This window comes from Eurytemora carolleeae, unplaced genomic scaffold (assembly GCF_000591075.1).
Source record: "Eurytemora carolleeae unplaced genomic scaffold, Eaff_2.0 scaffold215, whole genome shotgun sequence".
Taxonomy (NCBI): Eukaryota; Metazoa; Arthropoda; class Copepoda; order Calanoida; family Temoridae; genus Eurytemora; species Eurytemora carolleeae.
Window position 1 is genome coordinate 310,513 of NW_019396240.1, and position 26,538 is coordinate 337,050.

Genomic DNA, 26,538 nt, shown 5'->3' on the forward strand with positions numbered 1-26,538 from the left:
CCGAATTTTATGAATTTTAGCTAGTTCGCTGAACTTTATACTGTCGATTCAAATACTGTAGTGCCACAGTGCGTAGTTCACCTCTATCACCAATTCAAAATACGTAGATGAACCGTTTCTGCACCTGGCTCAAATTCATTAAATCCGGTCCCGGATAAAACATGGGATAAAAGAGAATTTAAAAACAAGCAAGAAAGAAAATGAGTTACAAAAGAAAAAGGTCGGAAAGGAAAGAATCAAAGGCAGGGATAGGAAAAGTTAAAAGTAGATAAAAAATAACTGAACTGAAAGACATGTAAAAAAGTTAAGAAACAATCATGGATAAGGAAGAAAAACGGAATGTTCTTAAAATATCATAAAAATAAATGTTTGGTAAATTGTGATTTGTAAGTAACATCAAGGTCGGTTATTTTTCTTTTTATATTATGGCAAAAAAACAAAGATAAAAAAGCCACAAGCTTTATTAAAATACTTTACAGGAATGTTCGAGGAATTTTACTTTCCCAAGGGTTCCCAAGACCAATTTAGCCCACAAAACATCCAGAGCGCAGCGAGGGATGTTTTTTAGACAAAATTGGTCAAGGGAACCCATTTTAAGCAAAATTTTTTGATTTCCCAAAAAAGTAGTTGTACACAATTTTATCGTTTTTGGAAATGAAAACGTGCCAATTTTTTCCTTTTAATTTTTTCCTTAAAACTTTACAGAGCGGGTGGTTATTTTACATAACTGTCCCAAGGGACAATAAGTAACTTAACCTCCCTCTGTTGGGGGAATCATAGGACGGTAATGTTGGTCTAAAGGCGGTTAAAACATTGTGCCGTATATCTACAAAATATTTTGCAAAATTAATATTGCAGACAAGAAGTTTAAAGCTTTGTAATTATGTAATTTTGTTATGTTCTAAACATTGTGTATTTATATTGTGTACCCCATACAGTTCCCTTGAATAGTATTCTGGGTGGGATTCATCTAGAGTTTATAAAGAGATGGTTTAATAATTTTATATATAACCCGGCTTATAGTGCAACTTCACCAAAGTTTCCTTAGAAGTATATATTTCCATTTATTGATAGCACCGATTTAAGGATTCATAACTATTGTATAATGAGATAGATAGAAAGATAGATGTTACCGCCATACTATTTCTATTGGTTCAGAATAGACACCAAACACATGACTGAGTCCTGATTGGATCAGGCGCTAATGGACCCGGCATACAGGAGTGACTTTTTTCCCTAATCATATAACCTGCAATACCATTTAAAGATGCACTTCTAAATGCTAAAATTACAGATTTTATACAAATCTTTAAATGTATTTAATTCAATGAAAATACCTTTATACGCCGTCGTCATAATCAATATTACGAGTAAATATTCGACACATAGCAAAACTCTAAAATTTATTAAAAGTCTTTGATTTATTTATATTAGGATAGACTTAATTTATGACTTTAAATACATAGTTCAATGAACATTAAACAATTGTGCAGTGTACACAGGCTTCCAACTATAGAAACACAGGCCCATTTCACTTAATCAGATGGTTTTCAAGCTACTAGTAAATTTTTTTGCTTTATTAACACATTAAATACACAAAATATTGAGTAATTGTCGCTTTTCAATAGCACAGTTTTAGGAGTCTCACTGTATAATATTTTAATCACAATCAGTAATGATCGTGAAAATCGATTTTAAAGCTTATCGTTTGTCATGAGATTAAAAATTTTGCGGTAATGACGACGACATTTGCAGAGAAATTGAAAACAAACCAACGAGTTATCCAATAATTAAGAACTCTCATAACTAATCTGTATCATATTCAATTCATATAAATTTTACCAAACTTTTTTTAAAAATTGATCGTGACATATATAATATGTTAAATGAAGTCGTGGCTCAAATCAAACTTTTAATACAAACACTTGAAATCTATTCCGTTGGAACACCATTGAGCAATTATATATATAGGCTCAGTTTTGAAAAATAAAAATACAAAATGTGTTTTCAGATTGATGAACAATCCCTTTATAACAATAATTTCGTGTTGGCTGATATAAGCACGTGAGTAAATCTTTCATTCGTCATATTATTAAATAGGAGATTACGAGGACGGTAGGGAGGATAAGCTCAAGCAGCGCATTTTGTGTAATCTGAATGTTTTTGGACACCCAGGTAGATACAGTGTGGTCCACCAAACAGCAGAAAAAAAAAATTCTTTTTGAGATTAGAACAGTTGTATGATGCCAAACCGTTGATATCTACCAATAAAATAAGACCTGGGTCATTCGAACACCTATCCAAAAAGAAAGCCTTACCAATGAACCCTATGGTATCTACCCATGAATAAGACTTTAACCCTATGGTATCTGCCCATTATTAAGACATGAACTCTATGTTATCTAACCATGAATAAAACCTGAACCCTATGGTATCTACCCATGAATAAGATCCTAACCCTGTGATATCTACTTTTGAATAAGACCTGAACCCTAAGGTATCTACCGATGAATAAGACCTGAACACTATGATATCTACCCGTGAAAAAGACTTGAAATCAATGGTATCTACGCTTGAATAAGACCTGAACCCTAAGGTATCTACCCTTGAATAAGACCTGAATCCTAAGGTATCTACCCATGAATAAGACCTGAACCCTATGATATATACCCTATGAATAAGACCTGAACCCTATGATATCTACCCATGAATAAGATCTGAAGCCTATGATATATACCCGTGAATAAGATCTGAACCCTGTGGTATCTACCCGTGAATAAGATCTGAACCCTATGGTATCTACCCATGAATAAGATCTGAACCCTGTGGTATCTACCCATGAATAAGACCTGAACCCTATGGTATCTACCCATGAATAAGATCTGAAGCCTATGATATATACCCGTGAATAAGATCTGAACCCTGTGGTATCTACCCATGAATAAGATCTGAACCCTGTGGTATCTACCCATGAATAAGATCTGAACCCTGTGGTATCTACCCATGAATAAGATTTGAAACCTGTGGTATCTACCCATGAATAAGATCTGAACCCTGGGGTATCTACCCATGAATAAGATCTGAACCCTGTGGTATCTACCCGTGAATGAGATCTGAACCTTGTGGTATCTACCGTTGAATAAGATGAATTGGGGAGTGAAAGACTAATGCTGATTACTACCTAAAGAGAAATTATAGACCACACCCTTCCTTACCTAGACAGCTTATACAGAAGCTAGACACAGGGAGTTATAAAAAATATAGAAAAGGAACTTAACCTTCGTCATAAACTCAAATTTTTTAAATTCTCATATCTCTGCAATCTGATGGTTTAAACCATTGATATATCAAATTTTGAATATTTGATCGAGAAGATCTTTGTAAGATTGAAATATAATATGACATGAGGTTGAAAAAATATAATGACTTTACCATCTGAGTTTGTGGCGACTGTTCAGTGCCTTTCTTTGCTCATACAGGTACACCAAAAAACACATGATATCCGGGTCCCGGGGTAGATTTTTAGTACTACAGGATGATGAGACTTTGAGGCTTTGGAACTTTTTTTCTACATGAGATAAATTTTAAGAAATCTGTGTCCGAATTTAATGAATTTAAGCTGCGTCTCAAATCCCCCAAAAACCGGTTTCAATTGAACGCCGGCTTAAATCTTGAAAAATATAATACAAATTTAAGTGGAAACAACAAAATTTGAGCCAAGGCTTAAATTTAAACTGCGGCTCAAATTCATGATATTCGGCCTCTGGGACCGGATTTAATGAGTTGAGAGATGGCACTGAACTACCTAAAACCGGTTCAAATTCTGAATCTTCGATTCTCTCTCCTATTGATTAACTGAATGCTCATGAATCTTTAACTCTTTCAGAAATTGAATCGGACGTAGGTAGTTCAGCGAGCTCCCCAATTCATTAAATGCAGTCCCTGATTTATTATGGCGCAGAGGTTTGAATAAGTGCCAAACTATTTGTAAATCATAAAATTAAGAAATTAAACGGAAACTATCGTTGTTGAAGTCTCGTTCTATGTGGGTAACTCTGTATTCACTTCTTTTTGATGTTTATAGGGACTCCTCGTAATTTGGAGAAGAGGGGGGGGAGGGATGTCGAGCTTTTGCTGATAGGAAAGGGGTGGGGGAAAAGTTGTGCTTTTATCGCCTAATATTTTGTTCTTGTCAACAAGGTACAGGGTGTCCCACGAAGTATGACAGTTGGTAAATGGGTTAAAATGTCTTCTTCCATAATTGGTTTAGTTGTTTGATACCAAAGAGAATAATAAAAAAAATGTATGGGAGTCATCTCAAAGTAAAATTAATTTCAATGAAATGAACTAAAAAAGTCTTTAATATCTAATATTGTATATGGAAGAAGACATTGAAAACTATTCACCAACTGTCATGTTTCGTGTGACACCCTGTATATGGTAGAGGCTCTAAAATCTGTTCCCATCTCATTAAGTTCCAAAAACATTGTCAACGATTTAGAATATTTAGAATTTATCGAGAAGTATGTTTCATGTCCATTATTCAGTTCTTTCGTACAGTTCTTCTTCTTATACGGGTTCTTTAAGCTTTCTTCTTGCAGTCCGCACAGAGAAACAGGCTTGTCTGGGAGTGGTTTCCGGTCTGCTTGGGGGGGGGAGGTATTTAAATAAATATGTATTGTAACCTTGTAAGGGTATGAATATTTTTTTAATTGTGGATGTATTTTTGTGAATATAATTTTCTTAATAATTACACATCAATTGGGATGCTGGCGTAACTTAAAAATAATCATTTATTTTCACAAAAATTCTTCGAGAAAATTTTTTAAAGATATTCTCGTTTCTCTATCTTTCTATAATTGACTGGAAGATTTATGCAACAGAAACGAGGAAGAAAATTTATAGATTTATATAATTTGTATAATAAAAAGCGTGGATATTTTGATCAGTGCTAATGATACAGGATATTAGCCTACCGTTGTGTGTCGGGCATGCGCTTTTTTTGGAACAAGAGGCGCTTTTTTTGGAACAAGAGGCGCTTTTTTGGAACATAAGGCGCTTTTTTTGGAACAAGAGGCGCCTTTTTTGGAACAAGAGGCGCCTTTTTTGGAACAAGAGGCGGCTTTTTTGGAACAAGAGGCAGAATAAGGTCTAATATTTGTTATGAAAACTTTTTATTCTGTTGTAAAATGTAAAATTTTATTATACGTCTTACAATTTATACAAAATTAAATGTAACTGCAGAGTGCAGGGTTTCTGCATATGTTAAACATTTGGCAGTAGTGACATCTTTTTCTTCTTTCTAGCCTTGAATGAGTAATTTTTCTTTTCTTTCTTTTCTACAGATAATGAATCCCGGTTTGGAGTGAGACAGCAAATGATCAATCGCCTCAAACTTTAATTTTAAAATTCCTATAGTCTTGTGGTTTTTATTTTTTTTAAATTATGTAGATTATATCTGGACATTATCTATTAACCCCAAAAAATGAGGTTTTAGAATTTGATGTGTTTATCTTATCCTTCATTGTGAAAAACCTGCTCTACATTTGATTAACAAAGCCATTTTAAAAAATACAAAAAATTGAGTTTTGCCCGAAACTGACTGCGGTGATTTTGAAAAGAATTTTTTTCTGAATTTTTTTTCTTACTTCCTCCACTCCTCCTGCCCTGCCCTCATTTCTTATAAAGGAGTAATTTTGGTGGTTTTCTAGGGTTTCAATCTGACTCTTCACCAGGTTCATTTTACAAAAAGTGTCAAAATTCAAGATGTCCCGATCTAATAATAATACTGATAATGAGTAAATACTTATATTTTTACATTGTTACATTTCCTGAAAATCATACTGCATCTCTATCTTTGCAACCTGAGCTGAAAACTTTTGTGTTGGATATCATAATTCAGAGTTCCTTTTCTTAATATCCAGATTAAATATTGCTTGTTCTCCACATGAATTTAAACTCCAGTTTAATTATTCGACGGGATATCTGGATATTTCATTCTAAAGTTTTCAGCTCTGATGAATTAAACCATTGTTCTCGCAAAATTCATAGTTTTCGTCAGGCTCCAAAGATATAGGGATTATAAAGTCTGAGTTTGTGACTAGTAATCAGTTCATTTGCGAGGGCAACTTACAATCACGTCTTAATCCCTTTCAAGTAAACCTCCTATAAGGCCAAACCAGGCTCAAACTTGATGTTCGACCAAGGTTGGTTCAATTATCTTGACAGTTTTGAGCTTCAATCAAACCAGGCTCAAACTTGATGTTCGACCAAGGTTGGTTTAATAATCTTCACAGTTTTGAGCTTCAATCAAACCTGGCTCAGACTAGATGCTCGACCAAGGTTGGTTTAGTAATCTTCACAGTTTTGAGCTTCAATCAAACCAGGCTCAAACTAGAGGTTCGACCAAGGGTGGCTCAATTATCTTGACAGTTTTGAGCTTCAATCAAACCAGACTCAAACTAGATGCTCGACCAAGGTTGGTTCAATTATCTTGACAGGTTTGAGCTTCAAGCAAACCAGGCTCAAACTAGATGTTCTATCAAGGTTGGTTCAATTATCTTGACAGTTTTGAGCTTCAATCAAACCTAGCTCGAACTAGATGCTCGACCAAGGTTGGTTCAATTATCTTAACAGTTTTCAGCTTCAATCAAACCAAACAATCATCAAATTTATTTTAAAACACGAATTGAATTATTTCTTCTAAAATTTTCCTCATTCTTTCCACGAGCCAATGAAATGCATTAAAGTATCTCTGACCCTTGTAAAAATACAAATCTAAATTGCATGTGCAGTTTTCATTTGCAATCTGCCATGCATTGGATGCAGGTATTTGCATTATTTTAGATGAATTAACATGTCAAGATTTCAATCTGAACTCGGTTGGATTTTACATTTTATGACATTGTTTTACATTCATAGAGAACACTTGAAGTAAGACGATATCTCTTTAAACCCGCTATATATATATATATATATATATATATGCGTTGTGCAGGTTTCATACCGTACTCGTTAAAAATGTACGTGGAATGGGGTTTTAGTTACACAATCGAAATGATTGCTTTTTGTCATAATAAAAAAATTATAAAAAAAAGTCATCAGGGACCGAATCTAATGAATTTGAGCTAGGTCGCTGAACTATGCATACCGTCGATTCAAATACGTATCTGTAGCTCTTCAGTTTATTTATCGTCTATAGAACTTGGACAAATCCCGAATCACCGGTTCAAGATACGTGGTTGAACCGTCTCTAGACCTGGCTCAAATAAATTAATCCGATTACAGTAATACAAAAATGTCATCAACACATGTTGATATGTTAATGTTGATGCAGAATATGAAAATATTTAACGCTTTATCTCGATATCCAACGTTCGCACTTTTAAATTTGAGGATAAAGGCTTGTCCCCTTGATTAATGCTATCAATGCTTGATCCCGATATTCACAACGCAAAAGTTCGATATCCCGGGTAGTAATATCCTGCAGGGATAACTTTAATTTAGGGATCAATTATTTATCGTCAAATTGAAAAGTACCCATATTATATATCGAGATCGAGTGTTCCAAGATTAACGAACCTCGGAAGAAATCACTTGATTGACGGAAATGTATCATTTTTTGTATCATCGAACTCCGCGGAGATGAAAAATCATAATTAAAATATTTCCAAAAATTCATGAAATGTTGTTTTATATGAGCTAAAACTTTAGAATGGTGGATATCGAGATTAATGCTTGATCCTCTCTTTTTCTTAATCTCGAGACTAACCTAATCTTGTTCTTGTATCCTAAAAAGTGTATAGAATTCAACCAATCAGTGTCGCATATCAGAAGCCGGGAAATTTAAAATTTTGGTCGCAATTTAGGATTAATGTACAGAAACGGGAGGGATTCTCTAATTTTGAAAACCGGTTTTTGATTTTTCTCCACTATATCCAAAAAAGAAAAGATTAAGCAAGAAATTAAAAGTGTCCACATTGGATATTCGGAATAAGCATTCGGGATTAAAGGTATCCCTTTCTAAAGTTCCCAGCTCTGAAGATTTTTGTTTACAACAGAAGGTATTGTAAATTTTATTTGGTTGCTCTGTTCTGTTCCGTAACCTAAAACTTTATCGCGTGTATTTATTATACAGTGATAACCAGAAAACTCTGAATATAGAATGACGACTTTATAGGAATATTTCAGCGTATTTGATGATCTTACAAAGCAAATGGTTTTGATATACACTTATGAAATCACTTATTAGGTAAAATAGGTCTGTTTATACTGCATAACTGTTGTGTCCCATACTCATTTGACTATTTAAAGTCATGACTTGAGTGTGGAAGTTGTCTTCCTATTTTAGAGTATGAAAACACAAGTTGTATTTATTTAACAAAGAATAAGAATATTAAACCAGGCGTGAAATAAGATTTGATATTTAAAAAATACTTTAATATTATTGTATCATGAAATATTTACACAAATATTTTAATAGATATCTTCATTATTAAGGTCTTTTGTGAACAGTGCTTAACTGCAGGGGTTTATATAATGTATTTTAAAGGGACTGTTAACGTAATTTCAAGAGGTCCACAAATTATAAAAGTTACGTGTATGGTACACAATGGTACCTTGAAAACTTTAGTTAATTGACAGCTTCTCTTTGTTTCCATGCTTTTATTTATCCATAATGTTTGAAAGCTTGGTAGAAATTTTAAATTTAAATCGAAAGTCTTCTTCATTGTATTGATATATACGACTACGACGATATGCAACGATCTAAATTTGGGGCCGGGTCCCTTGAAAATACCTCTACATTCTCTTTAAATACGTCTACAGTCTCTTTAAGTAGGTCTACAGTCTCTTTAAATACGCCTACAGTCTCTTTAAATACGTCTACAGTCTCTTTAAATACGCATACAGTCTCTTTAAATACGTCTACAGTCTCTTTAACTACGTCTACAGTCTCTTTAAATACGCATACAGTCTCTTTAAATACGTCTAAGTCTCTTTAAATACGCCTACAGTCTCTTTAATCACTAGATGAGAGATAAATCTCTAAACAATGAACATCACTAGATGAGAGATAAATCTCTAAACAATGCACATCACTAGATGAGAGATAAATCTCTAAACAATGCACATCACTAGATGAGAGATAAATATCTAAACAATGCACATCACTATATTGTAGATTTACAATGAATGAATTGGCAAGAAAAATGTTTTAATCATAAATTCTGAGAGATGTGGATTGGCGCGTGTTTGTGTGGGGGGGGGGGAACTTTTCTTGAANTTCTTTCTTTCTTTCTTTCTTTCTTTCTTTCTTTCTTTCTTTCTTTCTTTCTTTCTTTCTTTCTTTCTATCTTTCTTTCTTTCTATCTTTCTTTCTTTCTTTCTTTCTTTCTTTCTTTTTTTCTTTCTTTTTTTCTTTCCTTCTTTCTTTCTTTCTTTCTTTCTTTCTTTCTTTCTTTCTTTCTTTCTTTTTTTCTTTCTTTCTTTCTTTCTTTCTTTCTTTCTTTCTTTCTTTCTTTCTTTCTATCTTTCTTTCTTTCTTTCTTTCTTTCTTTCTTTCTTTCTTTCTTTTGTTAGATTCAACAGTCAAAGTTTGAAATATAAAAAGTTTACACCTGCAGGTTGCAAATATATATATGGAATTATAAAATTGTATCTTGATGTTCAGTTCCTTTGTATCTGTTAACATAAAGAATAATGTGCAAATATATATTTCTGAAAATATTAATAATTATAAATCATAATTTTAGTTGACTAATTATAGCACTAGAGTTCAGGAGGGATGGAAAAATTATGGAGTTTATATTTTTCCTCTAAAAACTTAAAAAGTTCTGAAAATGGTTCCTTGTTTACTCCTCTGAAGTTGTGTCAAGAATGTCCTCACAGGAACGAGACTTAGGAGTAGACAACCTTAAATAAAAAGATTTTTTTCAGTTTATCAATTTCAAAACTTTTTTTTATTAACTTTCATAATATTTACTTTAATTAACCTGTTTATTCTTACCTAGACCTTGACCTCCTAGAGCACTGTAAGATGACCGGTCCTGACCGGATATGCTTGAATGCCGCAATTGCTTCGTTATGACTGAGCCCCTGTAGTGGTTGACCGTTCACACACAAAATCTCATCACCTAAAATATTTAAGATTTGTCAAAAAAATGGTTTATAATTAAGATTTAAAAAACAAAATGAGAGATTAATAATTTCTCTTTTTAATTTCTTTTCCAATAAAATATTCATCTCTTAGTTTTTCGTGAAGTACAGTGTTTTACGACAAGGCATATACTTAATCATATTCTAGGAGATTTATGAAAATATGTGTAAATAATCATTCTATGTTTTAAACAGTGGCCACCAAAATAAAATAGATTGACGAGCTAAAATAAAATATTCACAGCGTTTAGAAGCTATTATTAGCGCCTGATAAATATCTACTTCTCCAAGACAATGAACCAGTAACAAGAACAATTCATAATTGTCGCGTGCTTTTATAAAAATATAAAGAAGTCGCCTTCCTTTTCCCCGGTATTTGTAAAGCGGGGATACAGAAGTTTGACCCTAGTTAAATACCGTGTCTCCCTTCATGTAAACATACTTTGAATTAATGGTTGAGCAGGGTTGGCTAGTTCTCTAGTCGGACAAAACACAGAAATAGTTTATTTTGATAAATGAAGGGAAGGGTCAAAATCGAGGAGTGGAACTATACTACAGAGTACAAGGATAGAACAAGAAACTAGGAGTCTAACGATACCACAGATTACATGGATAGAACAAGAAACTAGTTGTGGAACTATACCACAGATTACAAATATAGAACAAGGAACTAGGAGTAGAACTATAGCACAGATCACAAGAATAGAACAAGGCACTAGGAGTGGAACTATCACACAGATTACAAGGATAGAACAAGGAAATAGATGTGGAACTATAGGACAGACTACTAGGATAGAACAAGGAAATAGATGTGAAACTATATCTTGTATTATCTATGTAATCTTTTATTTCGGTGGAATGAATTATTCATAGTTTTCAGTAAATCTAGTTTTTGACCAATTTTCCTTAGTTTGTTGATCAGAGTTTGTCCCTAAAATTTGCCAATTCCATTATTTATATTTAAGAATATGAGCTTAGGTTAGTGACATTTTATATCCGAGATGACAGAATTAAGTAAGATTTTTTTCAAATTATTTTCTCTGTTTCAAAAACTAGAATTTATGTTTTCTTTTTCATTCATTGTCCTTTATACTGTATTTCTTATACTGTTCTGTATAGAGCGATTTGTTTATCTCTAGATGTTTGTCTGTTTGTTTGTATGTCTAATCAAAACTCAGGAACCCCTTGACTGATTTGCCTCAAAGAAATAGAAAATAGAAATTGTAAAATTGGATTTAAAACTACTGCATTAAGTTGAATTATAATCTAATTCGTAAATTTTAATTCTGTCCCATCCTACAATATTCCGTATTTTTGTTTATCTCTGTTCTCGTCTCTTCTGTCATCTTGGCATTATGAGTATGACAAACCCCTAATTTAACCCGGAGACGTATTACAGTGTTCTTGTATACTTTCTTACTTGTAAACCTGGTGTACGATGCCAAGGTTTGGTAGAAACCATTTAATGGATATATAACCAGAAGGGAGGAAGGGAAGAATAGGAAGGAGGCCGGGAGGGAAGATTAGAATGGAATGAGGGGAAGAATAGGAAGGAGGGAGGGAAGAATAGGAAGGAAGGGACGGAAGAATATGTAGGAGTAAGGAAGGAATAGGTAGAAATAAGGGAGGAATAGATATAGGGGGAAGGGAGGAATAGGAAGAAGGGAGGGAAGAAGCGGAAGGAAGGATGGTGCGAGACGGAAGGAAAAAATGGTGTAGAGAGAAGGAGGGATAGAGAGAGGAGGAAGTTTGGAAAGAAAAAGAAGGATAAAGAGAGAGGATAGGATGATAGGAGGAAAGATGGAAAGAGTGTAGAGAAGAAAGTTCAAAAGAAAACATCAGATGGGATATTCAAAATAAAAGAATTAAAGATAAATTGGGAATAGCGGTCGGTCATTTGCAAAGACAAGAAAAAAGATATTTTTTTAGAATACTTCGTGCTGAAAATTGATGTTAGAGATGAAGCAATCCCAAATACTGGGTGGGAGATGTGGCATGCGGAATATGCACAAGAAGTGCAGGAGAAAGAAATAATTGCGCATTTGCAAATATTTTCTCCCGCATTCCAGGTCCTGCCCTCAGTCTACCTTTAGTTCTGTACACGCCCTCCATTGGTCCCGGTCCAAATAATCCTGCAATCCGCCCACTTTTGGAGACACGACACGTTGTTTTAACATTTTTTAGGTGGGGTCAGACGGCACGAATTTCAGCCTTCAGGGGGGTTCTTGCTTTTTATCAAGATAGCCTTTTGAAACTCTAGTTTTGTAACGGTTTCACAGGTTTCATCTGGAGAAATATGAAAATTATTCTAGATCAGATTAAAATCCTTCCTTTACCATCTTACGATATGTCTATGGGGAATTACAAATGATCCTTGGTTGCCTAAAGCATACATGCTATTTAAGATGAAAGGGCTCTTTATTGCCGTATTATCCGACCATTATATTAAGCATTACTGTTCAATGAGGGACAAGGATAGAGCTAAGAAGTTGAGGATGAACCAAAATATAATCTAACAAATCAATTCTAAAATAAACGAACCTCATTCGAACTTTACATTTTGCCACAACATAATCTATACTTTCCATTTAAACGTTTAGATAATTTTTAAAAGTTATGAATTAAAAAAACTGTTGGTCAATGTTTTGGAGAAAGGAGGAAAACAAATTTAATTTAGGGTTTGTTTTGAAAAAGATCAAAGATTTAAAATTCGAAAACGTATACTTTTAAATTTTACAAGTTATACCTCTAGAAATTCCGATTGATTAAATGAAAGTGAGGATTGATTGTGTGGGGGGACAATGGAAATTATTTAGAGAGAAAGTTATGAATCATTTTGGTCGAACCATTGTATACCAGAGCTCAGTATGCATTTTAAATGCACATAAAGGCGGGGCTTGAATTTCATTATACAAGAGGGGTAGCCGCAGAGATGAAGGGAAAGTGAAAAACATGAGAAAAAAAGGAAAAATGTTGAATTAGGAAAGTAAAGGCGGATGGAGCATGATTTATGAAGGTATATGATTAAATGCATATCTGATACCAAGTTTTAAAAATAAATCAAAACCTTTCACGCGGAGAGGGTAGATTGCATACACACTTTTAGACGATCACATGATATCCTAAGTGGTTAAAAAAATGCAAATTAAAAAGTCCCCCCATTTCCCCAAAAAATATAAAATTCAAATCACCTAAATCCTTAACGTTATATTTAAGACTTTTGTTATCATAAAAAATCTATTGTTTTGATGTTTTTACAATTATTATCTAAAGAATGTACAAACTAGCTATTATACAATTCATAAAAACTCGTGTTAAAAATAAAATATATTAATTTTCCTAAAATTTTAGCGAAAATATTTCGGAACCTTCTCCTTATGATTACTCTGCAAAAGGAAATGTTATGACTGAATAATGGTTTAAATTACAAAATAATTCACGTTTAAATCTGGAAACAGTTGACCCTAAATTGACCCTGCCTGACCCCCTAAATTAAAGGTATATATACCTAGCTGCCTAGATACGCAAAATTGTAGAATTTAAGCCACGATCCCAAGATAACAAGCTAAATATTAGACACGTTGTGCCCTTGACCCTTTATACACAAATTAAAAATATAAGAAAACAAAATCAGGCGAAACATTAGTTTTAATATTAAACCACTTAGCTTGCACTTTCTTTTTCAGATAGGAGAAAGAACAATGTAAACTTGAAATTGGTAAATAAAACCTTAAATTTAAATCAAAATATATTTTCGTCTTTATGTTTAAAGAATTCATATAATGTCTTTCAAATGACATGAAAAATCTAAAGAATTGTCAATGTACTTTTTAGAAAGTCCATCCGTTAAACTGAGATCTGTTAAACATAATTGAATTTTCTGATCTTTTAATCTAAAATATCTAAGCAATTTTTTTGCTCGACTATGCTTTAGAAAACTATGAGTCATTTCTAGAAAAAAATATTTTGACAAAGTATGTCTAAATCATCGTGTTTAGGTAAAAGTGTCGTTGTGAATCATCGATGGCCCTCTTTAAATGGAGGGTCACATAAAATAACGTTGACATTCCCTTTAATATTTCTCCAGGTTCTCATGGTGATGTAAACCGAACCTGGAGATATAATCCTAACCTTGATATTCATATCATCAATTCAAATCAATTCCAGAGACGGGAGTAAATTGACAGGACGGACTCGGGAGGAATGGAGTTTTAGTGATAAACCACTGAATATTATATTTAAGGTTGGCTCATTAAAAAGTTCAACAACAAAATTTCTTGTGTGCACCATTAATTTATATGCTAAGATTTACGCTTTATTGATATTAGGGAAAAATTATACCTGATGTAAAACAACAAAAACATCTCTTTAAATAAATATATCTTTTAACATTATTTTTTGGTTTCTAGTTAAAATTCGTTCTATACGGTTTAATAAATATGAAGAATGATGCTGCTGTCATGAAATGAATTCAGATTTGTGTAGTTTGCACTCTTTTCTTCGCACTTTTCAAGGCCAGAACGTGATGATATATTGTAAATGTTAACCACAAATGAGTTGTAGTAAACACGTTACAACAACCAAGAAAAATCCGCAATTGTAAGTTTCCCAAAATAAATCCACAAACCAAAAACCTCAATTTCTATTAAAACTGCCTGAAAGCAGTCGTGCAACAAAGAACCATTTAAAGTTTGACCGCTAAAGATTAAAAAAATGGTCAGGATTTTTTTTTGCCGAGAATTTGTTGTTGATGATTATAGTTTTGTAAAGACTTGTGAGATGATTAGAATCAGTGGAACTGTCCTAGACTTGACCATGGGCAGTCTAAATTATATCTTCTCAAACAATACAGGGTGTGCACATAATAATCATCTTTAATAATCTGCAGGGAAACAGGAAGTTACTGCCCCCACCCCTCCCGCACCTCAGTTTAAATCAAACCCAAACTTTAGATTCTTTCAACAAACAAACACATGATTAAAAGTTACGCCTGGTCAGAAATGCAATGATTTTAATTAAAACCTGTTTCTCCCGATAGCAATTATACCACTGTTTTGCATACCTTCCATAAGTTGTCCATCCTGTGCTGCCTGCCCAGTCGGAAGAATTGTTTTAACAAATATGCCAATGCTACCCTTGGCCGAATCCTTTCCGCCGACGATTGAGAATCCCAGAGATTTTTTCCCAAGTCCTTTCTGGAAGACGACAGTATGACAGGAAGAACCTTTATGTCTCCGCGGCAATGTACAGAAGTTTGAAACCTCTGAGTCCGTACAAGTGGAGGTAGTTGAACACGACACTTTCCGAGATACCGAGGGAGTTTCCGTATCTCCGCAGGAGATAATAGTTTCAACTGTCCTGATAGATGTGGTGGACACCTTTTGGCGGAGAGAATGGCGGATAGGATGCCTGGTGACCTGAGGAGTGTCTACTGTGGTTTGGATCAGGTCGGAGTCAGGCTTATCCGTCCCTCCTTCACCAATAGTGATTATAGTTGGAGCTATTTCCGTTTTAACTCCACCAAGAATAGGTTCACTAAGATCTATAAGATCTGACTCACTACACTTTCTTTTTGCCTCCGCCCAATCTTCCTTCTCTCCGCCGTTGGTTCGAGATATAACCGCGTCTACAACACTCTCACACGCCTCAAGAACCTGGAGAGCTTGATCCGTCTTCAGTCCTCTCAACCTTCTCCCGTTCAGGTTTACAATCTCATCTCCGATACTCAGGCGTCCGTCCCTAAACAAAGAGAAGTTAGAGTTTCAATATTTCAACCTAGTTGCCAATCTTACATGTATAATAATGATCCTAACACGCATAATATATCAGAAGTGAGGGGGGAGGGGTGGGAAAATGGGAGTGGGGGTATAGGGAGATGATTTTGTATAATATCTGGCTCTGGGTTTACATATCTCAGAGATGAGCAGTTATCATCCCGTCCTGAGCATGAGTATAATGGTTTGATATCAGCAGGGGACGAGAGGGAAACCTTCTGTACTAAATCCTAACCCCTCAGTCAGTTTATAAACCCTTGATGGACGTCTGTGTTCCATAGCCAAGAGAAAACAAGTTGCTTGCAGGGTGCTGACAACTGCTGACAACGTAAGAATTGAAATTTTGTTGAAAAGAATTTTTAGAAATTCAGTTGGCGGACATAGTTTTGGACGGAAATAAGATAGGAACTGATAACTACCCCTACTGACAGTCCTAATCATAGGTTAGGGGGGGGGGGTGGATAGCTAGGTTTATGGTATGTTAACAGGAAGAAGGTTCTAAGATATAATGAGATTTAATTAAGGAATGGTATTCAAGTTTAATGAATCTGCTCCAACCAAGAGAAAAACACTTGAAGGATGGATACACGAGGAAACAACTGTATTTTATCTCAGGGTTATAACAGAGCTCTGAATGAAAAGATCGTAAAGAAAATCTCCTCGTCACTATGATATAAACACCGTCTGTTCATTAGATTTTTATGCACTGCAGATACAGTACTCCAGTTCATTCTTTACAATTTCTCCCCAGTTTTGCATTTATACGTTAATCTATGCACTGTGCAAATATAAACATTTTCACAAAGATAAAACATTAAAAAAAATAAGTTGTGGGGTTCAAACAAGAATTAAGATTGAATTCAAAAAGGTGGATTATACCTATTTTTAAATTTAATCATAATTGCTATATCTAATCCGTATGTTTCATTAAACTTGATGTTTATTTAATCCTTAGTTAAATTAATCTTAATGTTAATTTAATCCTGATATTGCATTAATCCTGATGTTAATTCAATCTTGATGTTTATTTAATCCTTATGTTAAATTAATCTTGATGTTAATTTAATCCTGACGTTAATTAAATCCTGATGTTAATTTAATCCTGATGTAAATTTAATTCTCATGCTAAATTTATCCTGATGTTAAATTGGTCCTGATTTTAATTTAATCCTTATGTTAAATTAATCTTGATGTTAATTTAATCCTGACGTTAATTACATCCTGATGTTAAATTGGTCCTGATGTTAATTTAATCCTTATTTTAATTAAATCCTGATGTTAATTTAATTCTGATGTTAACTTAATCCTGATGTTAATTTAATTCTTATGTTAAATTTATCCTGATGTTAAGTTTATTCCCGTAAAGAATGTTACAGATGAATGAATGACCTTATATTAGATCTAAACTCTAGAGTTTAGATCTCTATTTCTAATTTAAGTATTTAATGTCAATTTAATGGCCACTAGACAAGAAAGTGGGTTTATCTTTTTTTCCCTTGAATTTTGTTATTTTCTAATTCATTCTACGCAGTTATTTCTATTAAATCTTGTTATGAACAGTTTGTTCATATGTTCAGTTTTCACTCTAATTAGAGTTTAGTTCTTCAGCTGATCTTTGTTAATTTTGTTAAACCCTTTTATCTTTTAAATCTAATAGTCTAAGCCTTATATTTCAAACTTTTTCTAGAAGAATTTATTTAGTCTGAAATGTGAAAGGTCAACAACATCAAGTTGCAAAGATGAAGGTGTTCAATGCCTTCATTTAAATATTGCTTACTTTGAACAGCTTGTATTTAATTATGTGTTCAAATGAACTATTTGATAAAGTTTTTACATTTTGTTTGTAAAATTTTGTTTCATCAAATAGTTATTATTCATTTTATCCGTTTGAGAGTTTTTTCATCCGTTTTTTATTAGAAAATGTGGTTCTCTTGAACTCTGGGTGGTATTATAAGCACGGGGGTAGATGGGGGGGGGGAGGGGGGATTCAGGGAATAGAGTTTCTGGAATGTGTCATCAATCCCTTATTTAATCTTGTTAATTGACAGGTTTTCTTCTTTCAGGGTAGAAGGAAGTGCTATCTATATTTTGTACATTTACATATATAAATTTACATCCTGGGGGGGGGGGTATGCAGCTAATTGAATGAGCAAAACAGGACCGCCAGGAAACAAGAAGATTGGAAAAATGATTATCTGCATTCTGCATTAAATACATGTATCAAATAATTTGTTTCATTAAAAAATTAAAAATAAATAAATTGATAAAGTAAAAAAACATATATAAAATAGTAATCTCTGTCTGTTTAGTTCCCTTCACCGATTTGCCTCACATTTTGAGGAACTCGGTAAAACAACGGAAAGGTTCTTAGCTTGGTTTAAACAATGTAAGTTAAGTAGGTTAACAACAGTTTAAAATTTCTAATCTCAAATAAAAGATAATGAAAATGGACAACAAGTGACAATGACTGGAATCTAGCATTTTCGTCTTTTTTTAAATGCTTTGAGGGAATTAAATGCCTAAAGATTTCGTGCTGGAATTTTCTTCCTCTAATTCTTGGTTGCTCTTTTAGACACTCGAACTTCAACAAATGCAGAATACAGAATGATTCTAAAAACTAGAGAAAATGAACCCTTTACATTCGTCTTTGTATTGATGTGTAAATTCAATTGGCTTTCAATTCAGAAATAGGAAAATACCATTTGCGACGCGGCATCATGGCAACAATTAAGTTAAATCAAGAGCTGGAAACATTTGAAACTTTGAAAATCGGTTTAAACCAATAAAACCCGATTTTAGCTCTTAAATTCAAAAGTTTCAAATGTAATGACATCGGAAGTTAATTGATTATTTTTATAAAAAAGCGAAACATGTAGAGGTGATAATAAGAATGTTAAAGGCCCTTCTCCAAGCCCTGCTGTAATTAGATGCCTAGGCCTAATGAGGCAGTCAGGCCTAATCATGCATATACATTTTAACTAGGTATTTGTGCTAAAATCAAGCTAAATCATCTCATTAACAAGAGAATTCATAATCTTTAAAATCATTGTCAATTTATATTAATAATGATGAAATATCTCATTTTGCGAAATATTCAGCGATCCATAGTTTAGAACCCTTATTAAACCTATAAACTATGAGACTTGAAAACCACAGATATTAAAAAAAACATTTCATTTTTATTTCTTAAATTAATGTTTAATAGTTAGTTGTAAAATATTTTTTTACCAACACTTTTCATTGGCATTTAAGTAGACGATTGCAAAAAAACAAATTGACTTCTGATTTTGACATTTAAAGGGGTTTAACTTGGTTCTTGATACCTTTAACAAACCTTCAGGGTTTGTCAACTAATTTCACATTTTCCTTTAAATTAAAAAATAAATTACGGATTTACATCTGTGTCCTTTAACTCTTTATCCGATCAGCATTTGTCCATTTTCTTTCAGTGGAAAAAGCTACTAGTTATGGTTATGATAAAGTGTAGCATCTTCATATATAAAGTAGTAATCTCTCTTTGTTTCTTGACTTTCATAGAGAAAAGTTAAACTTTTATAAAGGGCAAAGCTTAAAATAATGGTGACACTCCCTTTAGTGCAGTTGATTAATCTCTTAGTGCATGAGTTTTAATGCATGATTGTCTAGATTATAGGTTTAAGCAAATACAAGGTTTACTATGCATGCATGATGTATACAGGCTGAGAATGCATAGCATACTTAATCTGTTGACCCTACCCGAAGGCAGCTAATGATAGAAGGGCCATCAATGTTAACCCGTATTAGTGAGGGCCATTCACAGGAACTGTAAACTCAATGTGGAATTTACAGTATACTATACCTGCATTTTATACTAACTAAGTATTTTAATTATATCGTAATATAATTAATTGTAGACCAAAACCCGGTGTATAAAAAAGATCTAAAGTTTTTTAATGCAATGAACTTGAGCTGGGAACTTAATAATGGGATACCTTTAATCCCGACTGCTTAATCCGAATATCCAATGTGAACACTTTTAATTTCTTGCATAATCCACTCTTTTTTGGATATATAGTACATACAAATCAAAAACCTGCTTTTCAAAATTAGAGTCCCCTCCGTTTTTATATATTAGTCTGAAATGGCGCGCAAAATTTCAAATTTCCCGGCTTCTGATATGAGAGACTTTGATTGGTCGAATTTTATACACTTTTCAGGATTCAAGTTCAAGATTAGGTTAGTATCGAGATTAAGAAAAAGAGAGGATCAAGCATTGATCTTGATATCCAACATTCTAAAGTTCCCAGCTTTGGTAGTTTATAGCTAACCTTAAAATGATAGAATGTCTATTAAGTTTATGTGAAATAATTAAGTAAAACGAAAAGAAAGCAAAGGTTAAAGACCTGTAAAATTTAAACTGTCTCATTAAAATTAATGTATTGTTTAAAATCCGGGTAAAAACTGCTAAAAATCAAGATTCATTAAAACTTGAGACCAAGAGAAAAATAATAAATGACGCCCAAGGATGGAAAAAAAGGCGACGAAAAATAAAATGGCTGACATGCTCCAAGTTTACAAGAATTTCTCCAAGTTTACAAGAATTTGAATCACGGCGGATCTTCATTAAGTTTGATTTATCATCTGAACCAGGACAGAAACATTGGAGCTTAAACATCAGACAAATTTCTCCTAACCCCAAATATGGAGATATCTGGCTGGCAGCTGGTTAGAGAAGAAAAAAGAACAAAGATAATGAAGAAATATATAATATTAAAACCACTCCGGGAGATATTTGTGTTCAGCCACCGTTCCATCACCCGCTAAAGTCTCCCAATAAACAAACAGCCGGAATCAGAGAAAGTTGAGAACACAAATTTGTTCAATCCACATTTTTTATTATATTGATATAAGTCAGTTCTCCACTGACCCCCCACCATGGGTCGTTAAAACACGGTTTTTTTCCAAAGTCTATTAATACATAAGTTAATCGTTTCATAATGATGTTTAAAAATTGGCAAGACTCCCGTGGTTTTTTATTGCTACCCCCCCCCTCCCCATCTTTGTATGAATGTATAAGGCCGGGAGGGAGGGACAGGAGGTTGTCCCTTTTCAAAATATTATTTTATTTAACATCTCTATAAATCAAAACTTCTCAGCAGCAGGTTTAAACATTTGAGAATTAATAACAGCAGTTGCCAATAATGGACGTTTTGTTAATATATAAACTTTTATGGCAACATCTCCATGTGCTAGCGTCCAAATCTCTTCAAACTAAATAGAGTAATTTAGCTTCAACTCACGCAGTTTTGCGTAGCCTAACCTATTCTGCTGTATAATCTAATTTATGCGCTTCTAATACCAAAACGCGCGTATTCAAGAGAGGTTTTTGTGCGCGCATCCCAAATCTTATTATCCTGGCTGAAACTGGTTGAATTCCTACATGGTAGCTTGTCATAAAACCTAATCTACATTATATTTTATTATCGTATTATTGGAGATAAGTGGGTGTGGTGAGAGGGGGGGGGGAAGGGGGTAATCCATATTTCATATTCAAATTCATCTACACACAAAGTGTCCCAATAAACATGCGACTTTTCAAAATGTAGTATTCCTTCTCTTCTCCTTTAACATCGACAAATTTGTACAATTTTGTTTTTATTTGATAAATCAAGGAATCTGCAAACGGAATTGAGTTTTTGCCACAAACTCTAATTATCCCTGTAACTTTGCAACCCAATGTCGTAGACATTTGATACTTCAAACTATATATTCTATTATTCTATTGCACATAAGATTGTAGGGATTATAAAATCAGAGTTTTTGGGAGACACCCGATCAATCCCTCTCTCAATACATCAGTCAAGTTTAAGGTAAAAAAGGAGTAGACCACATTTTGGAATAAGGCCGCCTGGTAAAAAGACGATATGAAAGTTGTCACTTAAATCCAATGATTATTAGAACACCCTGTATATTATACTGGTATCCAGGTAAGGTGGTATATCTAAAAATTTTGCAATCTATAAATCTAAATAAATCTATTTTACAATCTATAAAATTTTATTCTTATTTTGGCAGGCGTGAAAAAGAAGTATAATTGTCATATTTATTTTTACTCTCAAATGATAAAATTTAATGTATAATCTACTGAGAGTTTCTGCAAGGCATGAAACACCATGCATAGTGAGATTCTGAAACATATTGAAATGTTTAATTTGAAGCTAATTCTTCAAATAATTTCATTATTACGTATTTCAGCTTAGTTTTGTATGTTTTTAAGAATGATTCTTTTTATGAACAAAAAAAAAGAAGAATATCAAAATGAATTTAAACGATTAATGTAGTTTGTATCTACACTGTACAATTACACAAACAAGTGAAAAATTGCAAAAATGTTAAAAAAACGTAGCATTTAAAAAAGCCTTGAAAAAAGTTGAATTTCCCTTCTCTATATAAAAAGTTAAAAAAACTTCTTTTTTCATAATACTAAAACAAGTTAAAATTATTTTTATATGATAAGATTTCTTGGTACATTCTTTGTACAAATGTATTTTCATTTTATAATCTTTAATAATTTTGATATAGGGGGGGCAAATATCTCAAGAATTTCTTTAGATTTCATCTTTAGTTGTGTTGAATAACTTAGTGTCAATGTTGACTTAGGATTTCTCTCTCATGTGCTTCAATATTTTACTTAACTCAAACAAAATTTAGCTTTAGATTTTCCAGATTCTTTCTTTGAACATGTTATTTCTTAGTTTTTTTTTTATCAAATCATAGCGTTATGCTTATTCTTTGTTAATTTAAAAAAATGAAATATGCAGTCATATGTTTCCATATTTTCTGTTACACAGAATGTTGAGTAAGTGCATTTGGAAGGAATCCAAAGTGCAAATGATTTATTTTGTACAATCATACCAAATTATTTATCTATGAACAGGGTGAGTAAAAAAAGGTTGATTAGCGGCGCCATATTCAAAATTGTACTTTTTTGTGCAACTTTTTTGGGCCATAGGAGTAACAAAAAAATAAAAAAATATCAAAATTATTGAAAAAACACCATACAGGAGAGTTACAAAAAAAATGTACAATTTTGCACCAAGCGCCGCTAATCACACTTTTTTTTTGAATCACCATGTATATATTTTAAATTATCATCTATGAATTGCCCTTTTCATTATATTTAAAATCAAATCTGTTCCTAAAATTTTAATCATAAATAAGTAAATAATATATCTTAAATATAATATACACTGGAAGGCGATTATATCAATGCAATGAAGACGACTTTTGATTTCAATTTTAGTTTAAATAAAGCTGTTAGAGCACATGGATACACAAAAATAAAGAATTCAAGAGAAGCTGTCGATTGAAAAAGCTTCTCTTTGATTACATATACACTTCTAATTCGAAAAAAGCTTGTTAATGATCAAAATCTAAATAAAAAAGTCGTCTTTATTGTATTGATATTGTCGCCTACCACTGTATTGTGTTATTTGTGAATTAATGCTGAAAAATGTCAAGTTAAAACTGCAAACAGATTGCAATATCTATTATTTTGGCTTGAATGTATGAGGTTATTTGGCAGAATAGAAAAAAATAGAAAAAATATACTTTTAACTTGTAAAAGTGGACAGGTGCAATATATTTAGTGTTTACACCCTCCTAATATAGATATATTCAATATAGAAATACAACCTAGTAATGTACTCAACTTTTTATGGATCCTCTTTTTGGTTTAGATTTAAATATTTCTACAACTATATTAAAATGAAATTGTATTTTATTTATGAACTTCGTACCACCCATATACTGTAAAAGGTGTAACAACTGACAAAAGCATGAAGGGATTGCACATGGATTCAGCGTACTTACAGTTAAACCCTAAATGAGCCATACATAGAATTTATCAAATGTCGTCTTGACAATTTTTCAATGGGTTTTACACTATCTTACGTAAATCTCAGTATTTGCGAAAATAAATAAATAGCCATGAATATGCGGGAACAGTTTTAAAGAGCTCACGTTATTTCTCTTTTATTTAAAAAATATTATTTGAATTATCTTTAGTTTTTTCCTTTCAAAAATGAAAATCATATAAACATAACCATAGCCAACTTTTGAATGCTTTAATTTATTTTTAAAAAATATCTTTTAATTGTCTTAAAGTTTTATAATTTTAAAGTGGAATTTCAAATTTCATTTGGATAAAATTAAACCATTTTTGAAAATATTTGGAAGAACAAACACAATTTGAAGCGAGTTATGAATTTCTCAGCAAAATTAAGAAAGAAAATGTCTAAAGTTTATTTAATTTCGGACGGAAAACTTATCATTTCTCCTATTTTTGTAAATCATTTATGGCACTTATTTGGTGAATTAAGAGTTGTAGATAAAGTCAATTTGACGAATAACATCTATATTTGACAAGAATTGTTATTTCCAATGAGAAATATAAAAAATAAATCCATGAAAATCTCAGTTTCTAAATAAGGTTATACTGTACTGTATGATTATTTTCCAATCATCACTTTGAGAATGATTTATAACGATACAAATTATTTTGACTTGGCTTGGATATTGTTTTCAAAACGCATTATTCTAGATTTTGTTGTTTTTACATATTTCACGGAGATTAAAAAAAAAGAATTTGTATTAAAAACCATAGCGTTTACTGCCCACTCAACCCCTTTAATTAATTATCAGTCTACAGGCATGAACCCTTTTCATGTTTGACCTCGTGCTGAAATTTTCATCGAAAAAAAGATCTTTATCAATGACATGATCAGTCCTGTTTCATCTCAGCTAAATCTATATCAAGTGTATCTTGAAATCCGTAGTATCCGGTCGAACCTGGATCAAAGAAGCATGAAGAAATGTCAAACATCAAACAAACAAATGAAGCCAATAAAACAAAAGAAAGTATCGTGATGGAACAATAAAAGCGCTAACCAACCCCCCTCCTCCGTACTAAACACATCCATCTTCTCCTCGCCAACCTTCCTTTACACAGGAGTAGGACGTAAAAAAAACTCCACAAGGGGGGTTGGAGGGATACAGATAGTATAGTACGAATAAAATTGGTAATAATGGAGTGGCACAGGGCAATAATGGAGGTTATGCAGGGTAAAAATGGAGTTGCAAATGGTAATAATGGAGGTATGAAAAGTGAAGTTGAACAGAACAATAAATAAGGTATGTAAGGTAACAATCGAGTTGCAAAGAGAAATAATGGAGGTATGCTTAGTAACAATGGAGATTATAGTTTACACTGTACATGGAAATAATATAGACATATACGTTATACAGGGTAATAATGGAGGGATTAAAGGTAATAATGGAGGTACAAAATAAAGGTAAAACAGTAATGGGTAAAAATGGAGGTGTACAATGTATGGAAAACATAAAATAAAAAAGATTTTAGAAAAGGAAAAGCACCATCAGTTCCCCTCTCCTCTACAATGCCTAGACCGGAATTGCAGTATGTAAATAATGGAAAAAATGCATTCAAACAATGCAATTATTTCTTTGCAAAATTTCGAGTGCAATTTCCCTGTTCCCAGAAGGGTCTTGGATTGAACCGTCAAAGTTCGCAGTATGTTGGGCCCTGAACCTACATTACTAATTATTTATGAACCCTGAAACCTCCATTACTAATTATTTATGAACCCTGAAACCTACATTACAAACTATTTATGAACCCTGAAACCTACATTACAAACTATTTATGAACCCTGAAACTCCATAACAAACTATTTATGAACCATGAAACCTACATTACTAATTATTTATGGACCCTGAAACCTCCATTAAAAATTATTTATGAACCCTGAAACCTCTATTTCTAATTATCAATGTGCCCTCAAATCTACACTACTAATTACCAATGGGCCCTGAAACCTTCACTTCTAATTACCAATGGGCCCTGAAACCTCAACAGCTAATTATCTATGGACTCTGAAACTTCCTTCACAACTAATTTCTAGTGAGCTGAATTAAATATCTCAAATTTGATTAAATTTCTTTAATCTGAAAACTAAAAATAACAAATTCCAAATATTGTAACCACATTTTTCAATTTCTTAACATAAAATGAAGCAAAGAGTAGCATAAGTAGAAGAAAACACATGGTAGATAAGAATCAGATTATTTGGACAGAGATGGCAATGTTTGATTTAGATTGTGAGCTGTGAACTAGTTGATTTTTATAATTTCCCTGGTTTTCTAAAATATATATTTATGCTTAATGCTTACCCTTGAGCTGTTCCTCCAGGTAGAATATTTACTACGAAGAATCCTTCACAGTTTAGTTCCTCCACCAGTATCCGGGCAACCTGGATACCAATACGGCGGGATCCAACCCCCCGGAGCTGAACAACACGGAGCTCTTTCCTTCCCAGGGTTGGGATACTACTATTACAGCTCTCCTGCTTCAACTCATGACTGTAATTCTAGAAATATCAAAGTATAACAAACGATCTTTAATAAAGTAGAATTATTGTGAACTTTTGTATGGTATATTACATTGTACAGTACATTACAGTACATGATATATTACATTGTACAGTACATTACAGTACATGATATATTACAGTGTACAGTACATTACAGTACATGGTATATTACATTGTTC

At 32.8% G+C, this 26,538-nt stretch overlaps 1 protein-coding gene across 2 annotated transcripts in view; it reads right to left on the minus strand.

Annotated features, from left to right (window-relative positions):
* Positions 1-9,697: 9,697 nt before the first annotated feature.
* The window catches only part of LOC111699094 (uncharacterized), a 48,146-nt gene continuing 31,305 nt past the window's right edge, over positions 9,698-26,538 (minus strand). For both annotated transcript variants that reach the window (XM_023469664.1, XM_023469663.1), the window contains 4 exons: positions 26,160-26,356; positions 15,218-15,894; positions 10,007-10,133; positions 9,698-9,912 (listed from right to left, as the gene is read on the minus strand). In XM_023469664.1, the coding sequence (XP_023325432.1) occupies positions 9,852-9,912; positions 10,007-10,133; positions 15,218-15,894; positions 26,160-26,356 (1,062 nt within the window). In that variant the 3' untranslated portion in view covers positions 9,698-9,851. The remainder of the gene's footprint in view (positions 9,913-10,006; positions 10,134-15,217; positions 15,895-26,159; positions 26,357-26,538) is intronic.